The sequence below is a fragment of the Candoia aspera genome, chromosome 16 (assembly GCF_035149785.1).
Source record: "Candoia aspera isolate rCanAsp1 chromosome 16, rCanAsp1.hap2, whole genome shotgun sequence".
Taxonomy (NCBI): Eukaryota; Metazoa; Chordata; class Lepidosauria; order Squamata; family Boidae; genus Candoia; species Candoia aspera.
The window spans coordinates 7,754,476-7,765,323 of NC_086168.1; the positions used below are offsets into that span (position 1 = coordinate 7,754,476).

Genomic DNA, 10,848 nt, shown 5'->3' on the forward strand with positions numbered 1-10,848 from the left:
CATGTGTCAGGCTTGCTGACAAATTCTGCCTGGACCTATTTTTTTAATTTTAAAAAGCAGCGAGAGGCGTCATGTTAGCCCCGCATAGCGACTTCGTTGGGAAACACGAAAGTGTGGTTTCATCCTCTCATCCGCGCAGGGTCACCCTCTTGGGAGTGGGAGGGGCCAGTTTGGCCTCATGCCGAGTCCTCCTCCTCTTCCCCTTCCCGCCCGGCTTCTCCATCCAATCAGCAGCCTGAGCGTCGGCGAGACCACGGCCGTCGCAATAAAGAGGGCGGCCCCGCGCCTGCGCAGCTGTGCGGACCCGAAAGGGAGCCTTTCGCCCTGCCTCCCTTGCTGAAGTCTCGCGAGGCGGTCCCTCCCCTTCCAAGATGGCGGCGGCCGAGGTGGACGCTGCGCTGGCGCTGCTGGGCCGGATCGCTGGGCTGCCGGAGCCGCTGGAGGAGCTGCGGGCCCTGCGGGTGGCCGTGCAGGCCCTGCCCCCCGGCGCCCTCCGCGAGCGAGGTCCTGGCTTCCCCTTGGCTGGGCTCTTCGTCCTCATGGCCCGCGGGGACAGGTGAGGGCGGATTTGAGCTCCTTTCGCCAAGGAGCTAGTCCTCATTGAGGATTTGGGGCCGTGCTGCGGCGCTACGAGGTCGGGTGGTCCATGGGGTTGAATCTCAGGATCCAACTTAAAGACTGACTTTGTGTGCATATATATTTGGGTGTGCGTGTGTGTGTATCGAATATAAATATGTGTCTATATATTTCTGCGTGGGTGGATATAGAAAGGGTTTTACTAGTTGTAAACACTATGCCCCCTGGTCTCTAGTGTCTCCTCTCCCCACCTTTCCTCAAAATTTTGCATTATAAATGGGGAAGGCTTGAAACGTCCCTAAGGTTCATTAAGGGAGGGCAGCCACAGGGTGGGAAACCGGTTAGTCTGATCAAATTCTGCCAGAAGGTTATGCAGTTGCTGGTGAACGATTGTGCACGGTTTTGGGAGGGCCTTGATTAATTTGCACGGAGGGTCATGCCAGAGAGAGAGAAGCTTTTGGACTTCATAAACAGTTACTTCTTAATTGAAGATTGGTGTCTGAAGGTGGAGAGTTTGGGCTTTTAAGAATTTTGCACAAGAGTAAGACCATAGAGGAGGGGGTGCACTTACCTTGGATTGTTTTGCGGTATATCAAAGCTTATTTTGTTAACAAACTGCTGGAGTTTTTCTTTCTCTTGTAAAGCAGCGAGCAGATCTCTTTATGTGTATCTGTCTTGGAGAGATTCCTGCAAGTCATGGACCCCTTGGACGTAATCCAAAACTTTGGAGAAGAACTTCAGAAGGGACTCTTCCACCCTGATGATTCAGTCAAAATCCTAACCATCTCCCAAGTACGTGCTGCAGTTTAGCTGTTCAAATGCTTTGTAATCTTATCAAGGGGGTTAAGAATGCGATCCTATCCTGCCATGCATTTCTCTGTTTACTTGTATGTACTGCAGGCATCTGAAACATTTAACACTGGAGGAGGCATACTGCATATTAATTTCACCTGTCTTTGTATGTAATTGTGTTTAAATTACAGTAATTGCCTTAAGAATCTTGACTAGTAAGTGGAATGCAAATGCTTCAGGTAATTACTTTAAAGTTTTCAGTTTATGAAACCACAGTGCAGTAAAAAATAGCAGAAAGGACAGTTAAGAATGAAACTTAAAGAACAAAGGTAAGGATAGAAGAAGGATAGAAGTTGGAAACTCTCCAGTGACTCCAAATTGTGTTGAAATCCTAGGTGGGAAGAGTAGTTGAAGATCCTGTCGCTGTTAGAGAAATCCTTAACACTCCTGAATTATTGAGGCAGATTGTCTATTGCATTGCTGCGGAGAAAATAGCTGTGGCAAAAGAGGTCAGTGTTTGTGATCCGATGATTGCTTTTGGGGGGGTGGATCTAATGCTTTGGAGTTTATAAATCTCATAATCTATTGAGCCAGTTGCTCTTTCTCTCAGCCCTGGGAAGAAGGCAAACCACTTCCAAAATCTTGCCATAAAAACTTCAGGGACTTGTCCAGGAGTAAACACTGACTTGAAGGCGCCCACCCCCCAAACCCCCAAATCCATTACTGGTAGCCACGTGGTCTGGAGTAATGGAAACTGTACTGCAAAACATTTGGGGGCACCAGCTTCCCTGTTTGTGCTTTCAAAACCCAAAACGTAGAACCTTCAAGTACTGCCTGTGGGACTTCCACACTGAATCTCATAGAAAGAAAATGGATGCATCCAGTTATTCAGTAGCTTTGATCCTCAGAACTGTAGTAGAAACTATTTATTTCTTGGGTTTTTCTAATGTGTACATTTCTCTATGCGTAGACCTCTGACTCCCTTGCTTGTCAAGGGTCAGTTAAAATCCACAATGTACTGTGCGACCCCATTGTATGAAGGCACTCTTCCTTCTGGAAGATTTTTTTTAGAGAATGGTTCTATTTTTCATCTTAACCTGAAGAGGTGGAGAGAAATAGTTCTCTGTTCAGACTGTACAACTTCTGCACCTTTTATTAATTTGGGGTCTCCACACCCCAACATATGCATAGGTCTGCTTCTCCTGTTTTCATTGACATCTTTGTTTCTAAGGCCATCAAGTCATTGTCCAGGATAGCTCAAACACCAGAGGGCTTGGAAGTTTTGCTGGTGGGGAACTTGCTGATAGACTTAAAAAGCGTCATGGCGAAGAGCGATGTCATACGTTATCGCGTGTATGAGGCAAGAGTTCTGCTTTTCTTTGGAGCCTAGCAGGTAGAGGGCAGAAATGCATTTCCTTAGCTGTCAGGTGGATGATGTGATTTGGGGGATTTAGAAACGGAGTGTCTATTGTGGCTGGCCGGGGTAGGTATAAGTTCCAAGTTGAATAAAATTAGTGGTATTGAATGTTGTGAAGGTTAAGGGGAGAGGGTACATTTAAAACAGAACTTGGTAAGAGTGTGGATATATAGATGGAGACCAGCATGAAATTCCTTTAAATGGATTGATTGATTTGGCATTCCGAGGGTTATACGGAGCATGACAGTAACAGAACTGAAATCTTTGGGAGTGAGTGGGATCTTTTTCCATTTTAAAGGGAAATAAATGGAGCAAACCTATCGGCGGCTCAGCACATCTGTGTTTGCTGACTTTCTTAGTTAAATAACTCTGCAAATCTGATTTACAAATTTGGAGGGGGCTTGGTGGGGGTAGGCTGCCTTTTGCAGCAGAAATGCTGTTCAAGATAGGTTTCTCAGATTCCTGTCTTGTGTGCCTTTGTGTTAGCTAGTAGTCGATATTTCCTCCATGTCGGTGGATTCTCTGAACTACTGCGTGAACAGTGGTTTGATGTCAGAAATGATTGGAGAACTGACTGGAAACGATGTGCTTGTCAGGTACGTAATGGGACGGGCCTTGGTGTGAATGGGGTCGTTTTAGCTTTGTGGCCATGTTGCCTAGAGAGTATCCTTGCTATCTCTTAGCTGCTTGGAAATGAATGCCTGTATCTCCATTCTGCTTGCTACTTATTTGCCGATCTCTGGCCCAATTCATAGTTTGGGTCCAGTGCAACCCTATAAAAACGTGGGTCTCGGCTTCCACGGTTTGCCCCTCCCCACTTCCATTGCCCCAAAAAGTCTTTATGCGAATGGCTAATCTGGCCTCCCTGTTCAGGGATCCTGGCTTTAGGTAGTGCTGAATGAGAAGCAGGCACTTGCGAGTCCTTCAGGGAGCCGGGCAGTGTGGATTTCTGTCCTGGGGAAAAAAACCTTGGTGCTGTTTCTTACCACCAATGTATCTCGCCCAAATAGGGGAAGACTCGATTAATTGTTGAGAGAAATAAATTAGGGTTTTGCTGCAGGTGGGGTTTCCTGGAGCGTGGAAAGGAATATCGAATGTCTCTCTGATGTGGTCTGTGTGTTTGTTTTAAAACAGAGCTACCTGTATAGAGATGGTGACCTCATTGGCCCACACTCAGCACGGACGACAGTATCTCGCCCAGCAAGGCATCATTGACAAGATTTCCAATATAATCATTGGAGCTGACTCCGATCCCTTCTCCGGCTTCTACCTGCCAGGTGATTGCACATGGCCTTTTGCAGTCTTGATCTTAGTTAGGTTGATACTGTACCTTCATGGCTGCTTTTCTACCCCCCCCCACCTCGCTGCCCTTAGTGCTGGAGACTGGAGGCTCCCAAGCGGGTCTCCCATTGGCCCCAAACCTACTTTGCATTCAGCAAGGGGGCTGCTTCATGTTCTGTAAGCGTTCAGATCCTCCGTTTGTTTCATGCCCTCTTTCTCAATCCCAGTTTGGAATATTTGTTCATTTCTGTTTTCTACGTAGGGGATAGCAGAAGTATAAGCTTGTCCTGCACAGCAGGGACTAGTTCTGTTGTAGGAATTGCTTGCTTTCTGTCTTTGTAAGGTTGAAATCTGGCCGTGCTTTTGGTTCTTACTTACTTTATAAGTAAGACCAGGGAAAAGATAGCCCTCGATGCCACTCACCTGGTGGCATCTGGTGGGTGCCCTGTGGATTGAAGCAGCTGTATTGTGATGCTTCAAGTAGCAATAATCTCCTTTCTCTGTTGACCTGGGGCTGTCTTGGCAGGATTTGTTAAATTTTTTGGCAACCTGGCGATCGTGGACAGCCCCCAGCAGATCTGCGAGCAGTATCCTGCCTTTCTGGAGAAGGTGTTCAACATGGCTGAAGGCCAAGACCCAACCTTGTTTGGCGTGGCGGTGGACACGATTGGGATCTTGGGGTCAAACGTGGAGGGCAAGTTGGTGCTCCAGAAGACAGGTCAGTCTATTGTGTGTGTGTGTGTGTGTGTGTGTGTGTGTGTGTGTGTGTGTGTGTGTGTAAGATTACAAATCGGGTTGCAGGGCAAGAGGGAGGGGGTGCTATGCATGCATAGCCACGACCAGAGTTTGCTTTGATTTTCAGGGAGTCGGTTCCATCGTGTGCTAAACAGAATTGGACATCAGATAAAGAATGCTCCGACTGAGATGAGAATCCGATGTCTGGATGCCGTTTCATCTCTTTTGTACTTGCAAGTGAGTTATATGCAATCAACTTGCCTCCCCTGCCTCTCGCATGCCCGCTCCCACCTGGCAGCAGCTGCCTGAAGCCCCACCGTGCCTCCCCTGCCACCCATGCGCCGTCCCCGAACCTCACTACGCTCATGCCATGCCTCCCCGGCCACCTGCATACCCTCGTGCACCCTCCCCCTCCCCCCCCAGGAGCAGCCACTTAGCTGCCTGGCAGCCTGCTTGCGAGCCATCTGGGCCTTGCAGCTTCATGCCAGCTTCCCCCCTCCCGACTTTGGTTGTTGGAAGCCGGCAGGAAGTTCCAAGGAGGTGCTGGCTTAACAATCCACTATCCTTGCTTAACAACAGCAACGGGGACTGCAGGGATTGACATTGCGAAGCAATGCAGTCCCCTTACGACGTTGCGCTTAGTGACCAAAATTCCGGTCCCAATTGTCGTCGTAAATCGAGGACTACCTGAATGAGCAGAACCTCTTCCATCCTTCTTCCTAACACATATGCAGGGTGGATTTGAAAGCTGCAGACATGAGTCATTTTGGCAGCAGAATGTCGCTTTCTAGACCCTTTTGAAGAGATATTCTAAACTCACATTCTACACTCGCAAAGCATCAGGTCAAAATGGTTCCCAGAAGCGTATTCTGCCATTTCAATTGCTGATCTTAGGTGCCAAAAGTGATCTAAAGTGGGAGTTGGATGCTTTGTTCCAAACTTTCAAGAAAAAGGATTGGTCAGGGGCACTAGCAGACTCACCCCCTACTCTTTTGCATGCAGCCTGACCATCAGACCGAAGATCTTCTCCGGATGACAGAATCTTGGTTTTCCTGTCTATCCAACCAGCCCTTGGAACTCTTCAGGAGCATCAGCACCCAGCCATTCCCTGATCTCCACTGTGCTGCCTTGAGAGTCTTCACTGTAAGATTCTTTTTTCAGGAGATGCCTTTGCAATTGGCTATACAGCATCGTTCTGTCTAGGCCTGCTTTTCCTGGCCTGGCATTCTTTGAATAAATTGGGGTGGCATCAGCCAGAATTCTCAGCTGGTGGTTCAAGGATAATCAGGGTTATATTCCAGCTGAACTGAAAATGCTTTAAGAGATCCTTTCCTCTGCTGATTAGTTCTGTTTTTGTTTCAGTTTGGAAGAGTTTAACCTAATGACTTTTAAGGTAGCTTAAAAAGAGGCTAAACTATAACATGGTCATGAATAAAAGAGAAATCTTGGTGGGGGGGGGAATCATTCCAGAGGGCAGGAATTTCAGCAGAACAGGCACACTTCCTGGATCCTGCAAGAGGACATTCTTTAATTGACAGAACATTCTGCATATTTCCCCTTGTCAATTTAGTATAGCTTTTACATCAGGTTAAATATATTAGACTAAATGTAAACTTTTTTTAAAAAACGGAAGGAGTACAGATGTACGCCTTTTAACAAAATCTGCCTTGTACCCTAGGCCATTGCTAATCAACCTTGGGCCCAGCAGAAGATGTTGGCCAGTCCTGGCTTTGTGGAATACATCGTTGACAGAGCAGTGGAGCCAGATAAAGCTTCTAAGGAGGCCAAATATGAACTTGTCAAGGCCTTGGTTAACTCAAAGACCGCTGCAGAAATCTTTGGAAATCAGCATTATTTAAGACTGAGGGCTTACATGCGCGAGGGGCCGTATTATGTTAAGGCTGTCTCAACTACTGCTGTGGAAGGAGCTGAGTAGCTTTGGATGACATAATTTTAAGCTACTCGCCAGTAATTCCAGGGTTAACTAAGGGTTCTGAACATCTGGAAGGGGGTTGACCTGTTGGTTTGTAGGGAGGAAAAAAGAAAGTGAAAGGAATTAGCTTGGCATGACTTTCTTACTTTTTGACTTTGAAATGGCAGGAAACTGGGTTGAAATACTGAGATCTTCTAGGTACTTTCCTGATGGGAAGTGTGGATGCCACCATTTTACAGTGCTTAAAACCCACTCTCTGAGAGAAAGGTTATGACCCTTAAGTGAGACTCCTTTGGAACGTAGAAAACACTTCTTTTTTTTTTTGCTTTCACACTGGATGTTTTACCATCTTGGTTTATTTGCATTTCTTTTCCTTTGATTGTGCTCAGGGTGACTCATAGTTCAGATGAGCACCAAGTATTGCTTTCCAGCAGTTCTAAATACCATGATACAAATATTCATCCACGCAACTTTATGGAGGGAACAAATAAGATGATTTAATCCAGGTCCTTGAAAGCAAGTAATAAAGCCTAAATATATATTACATAAAAGGCTAAGCACATCTCCATTTTACAAAGAAGTGTGGATTGTCCATCCTTCGCCCAGCCTTCATCTCTCTTCTCTCAGTCCATCCTCCAGCTCTCAATCTCAACCCAAGGAAAGGAAAAACTAGGCTCCCTTCCCTTCCCAGGGCCACTTTAATCTCAACAGTCTCCTTCAAAAGAACCTCTTCCAGTGCTTTCAAGGGTTATAAAGTTACACACACACAAGATACTTCTTCTACGATTCAATCAAGACACAGCACTGTCCCTTATCCTACGTATCAGGCTCTGAGCATGGTATAGCTTGAAATAGGTTGCACAGAAAAGTGGCTCGGCATGAAGGACCAGAGTCCAATATGCATATTCCAGCTCAGATTTATGGGTGTTAAATGCATTGGTGGCTTACTACTTGACTAATTTGGGAAGCAGGAAAGTATCTCCAACAACAGATGAGTCCCTGACTGTAGTAAAGTTTGGGTAGTATCCCTACGTACAAAAATTTGTTTTTCTTCTGTTTTGGGTTAATTCATAAAACGCATCTTGAACTGTGTTGGTATTTGCAGTCTGATTTTTAACCCCGTTTTGTTCAGGTTACTGCCTTTTGTGTATATTTCGGCTCTGTAATAATTCCTTTTTGATATGTATTGGTTTCCTTTTGTCATGCATGTAAGCATCATGTAGAATGACCCCTTTTAAAGATGAAGTGAGATGGTCAGATTAATTAAATTTGGGTAAAAAGTCTTCAGCTTCTCATCTGAATGTTGTGCTCTTTGAAATATGAACTGCTCAGGATAGATTATGCACATGAAAGGCCATGATGAAGATCTGGATCTCTGTGTGTAGAAGGATTTGGTGTTTTGGGATCCCACTGTGAAGACTGGAGGACGGCCTGATAGTCTTGTGATTCTCTTTCATGTGTTCCTGTATGGAAATAATCTTGAAGGTATGCAGAAGCTGTTATGGGAAAATAACTCAGTCCTGGGATAGGATGACATGAGAAAGAAACTCAATCCCACCTTGATGTTTTTGGGTATAAGAGGAGGCAGAGGGAAGCTGGCAGGCTTTCAAGATTCTGTTGTTATATACCCTATAACAATACAGGTAGTCCTTGACTTACGACCACAATTGGGACTGGAAGTTGCTAAGCGAGGTGGTTAAGTGAGTCACGCCCAATTTCATGACCTTTTTTGCCATGGTTGTTAAGTGAATCTGGCTTCCCCCTTGACTTTGCTTGTCAGAAGTCAGCTAGGAAGGTTGCAAATAGTAATTGCGTGACGCCGGAATGCTGCAACCATTGTAAGTGCAAGCCAGTTGCCAAGTGCCTGAATTTTGATCATGTGACTGCAGGGACGCTGCAACAGTTGTAAGTGCGAGGACCGGTCATCAGTCACTTTTTTCAGTGCCATTGTAACTTGAAAGGTCACTAAATGGATGGTCGTAACTTGAGGACTACCTATGAAGGAGTGTTCCTGGATTCCTTGCGATGTCTGTTGCCTGACCTGGTCTACTTAAAATGGTTGACAGTTCCTGAGGATATGAGGGAGAGGATCACTTTGAGCTCTGGCTCAGAAAGTTGGTATGGAAAAGGAAATTATACAATGCCTTGTCAATCTAGGGAACTTCCCATAGAATGCCGCGATGGATCTTAGCAAAACTAGTCTAGATCATTGGGTAAGCCCATGAGGAAATCAAACGGGGGGGGGGCATAATATTTTATTCCTTGAGTTGTTTGTTCTAATCAGAAAAACGGAGAGCCTCTTTCTGAATGGCGTTGACACTCGAGTCTTTCAGCCCACCCAGATACGTCATGACTCTGCAGGACACCAGCCCATAATAGGTTTCCAGTAATGTGCAATCTTTACCAGCCTTCATCTCCTCCCATTCCTGGAGAAGCTGGCTGGTTTTTGATACAGAGGAAGTGAAAATATATTTATAGCAGCATCGGTTGTACCAGATACGCCTTTTCCCAGAAAACCGAGAGCTGTGGATGGGTACAACGCCGGCCGCTCTTGCAGAGATTCCCACAAAAATGCCAGGGGGCAGGGAAGGAGAAACTTCTCCAGCCGTTATGTAGATCTTCCGGGCCACATCCTGCGAGATGACAAAGGCAGTAGCACTGCAGTAGTCAGGATAGTGTTCTGGATATTTTATTATGGAGGCGAAACTGCCATTTTGGGGCTCCTTGTTGGGGATGTCTTGATGAATCAGCCTCCCGAGGTAAATGTCTTCAGGGTGAGATCTTAAGTTGAGCAAGTATTCAACCAAGGTTTGGAGGTTAGCAAACATGTCCTCGTCAATTTTGAGAATGAACCTGGCCCCAGAACAATAGGTGATGGTCCACTCTACGGCCCTCTTGATTTTCAGCGTCTGATTTTCTGGTGTGTCAAGAAAAGCCCCTTGAATTAGATCCTGTTGCTGGTCTGTTTCCCTGATGACCTCCAGTTGGGTGGTAGCTGAAGATGGCTTGCCCAACACAAATAAGACCAGAGTGGTGTAGCCTTGGACATGGGTCAAGTTGGCCCATGTTTTTCGAATTGCGTTGCGCCTGGACAGGTTTTCGGGGTAGCTGAAGACGAGAACAACCAGAAAGACCTCTCGTTTGGAGCAGGCTTCTGAGTTGCTAATAACATAACCCTTGGAGATGTTGGCTTTCAAGGGGGACATGTCCAATATCCGTGCTCTTTCCCGGACTTTGAGGACCTTCATGTCCATGTAGGTGGTGGGGATGACCTGTAAGAGATATTCCTCCACAAGGTCAGCTCCAAAGAGCAAAATGTGGAAAAGAGCAACATTGAAGAGGATGAAACACCACTGGTGAGTTCGGAGCCTACAGAAAATCAGCTGTTGAAATGGAGAGGAGTAAAGATTAATGGTCATTTCCTTCAACATTTATGCTTTTCAGTTCTTGCAGCAGAGTTGGAATTATTTGTGACGATGTGCTTAGTTTAAAACTGGTGTAGGAGACTGTTGTTTGGCTATGCTCAGTATTTATATAATGTGTTTAGAGTAGAGAGACGCACATACAGGGTATATACAAACACTGGAATACATGCCATTCATTCCATCTCTGATTCTGTTAATATTAGGCTGAATATTATGAATTGAGACAATCAGATTTAAAGAAACGTACATATTTAAAACCATCATTTTTGGAGGACTCACTGGCTGAGTGCTTTCTCTGGATGTTTAAGGTCTCAAGTTTAACCCTGGCTGCCCCAGATATGGCTGAAATACTAGAGAACAGCAGTCAGCCAAAGGAAGCCTGAATTAGGAGAAAGTTTATTTCCTGTTTCAGATCTGCAGCGTAGGATGCGGGCCAGAACTGCAAACTTCCAACAACTAGCAAAATGCATTGCAGAAAAAAAAGCATGCACCTAGTTTCATAGTTGTTTGATAGTGATAAAAGCTCGGTGCTTACCTGCATGGTGTTCATGGAGATGACCCTGGAATTTTTTGAGTCGGACAGCTGTGTTTATAGCTTTGGACGTATAGGCAGTGTTTCTGCAACTGAAGTAGCCAGCATCCAGATAGAGTTTCCCTTGTGTCGGTAACCGCGTCCAGCATTCTTTTTT

The 10,848-nt window shown here is 45.7% G+C and overlaps 2 protein-coding genes across 4 annotated transcripts; one reads left to right on the forward strand and one right to left on the reverse strand.

Moving 5' to 3' along the window:
* The first annotated feature begins 352 nt into the window (after positions 1-352).
* On the forward strand, positions 353-8,021 carry PSMD5 (proteasome 26S subunit, non-ATPase 5). 3 transcript variants are annotated; one of them, XM_063316027.1, is made up of 10 exons: positions 353-556; positions 1,221-1,368; positions 1,764-1,877; positions 2,600-2,728; positions 3,272-3,381; positions 3,920-4,062; positions 4,593-4,784; positions 4,929-5,038; positions 5,804-5,944; positions 6,480-8,021. In XM_063316027.1, exons 1-10 carry the CDS (start codon positions 372-374, stop codon positions 6,735-6,737), a joined length of 1,530 nt encoding a protein of 509 aa, XP_063172097.1. In that variant the 5' UTR covers positions 353-371; the 3' UTR covers positions 6,738-8,021. The 3 variants fall into 3 exon arrangements, with proteins under 3 accessions (XP_063172097.1, XP_063172098.1, XP_063172099.1); XM_063316028.1 differs by having other exon boundaries at positions 1,224-1,368; XM_063316029.1 differs by lacking the exon at positions 2,600-2,728.
* Positions 8,022-9,010: 989 nt separating this feature from the next.
* Positions 9,011-10,165, reverse strand: B3GALT9 (beta-1,3-galactosyltransferase 9). Its single transcript, XM_063316457.1, has one exon. The coding sequence runs from the start codon at positions 10,163-10,165 to the stop codon at positions 9,011-9,013; it is 1,155 nt and encodes a 384-aa protein (XP_063172527.1).
* Positions 10,166-10,848: the final 683 nt, after the last annotated feature.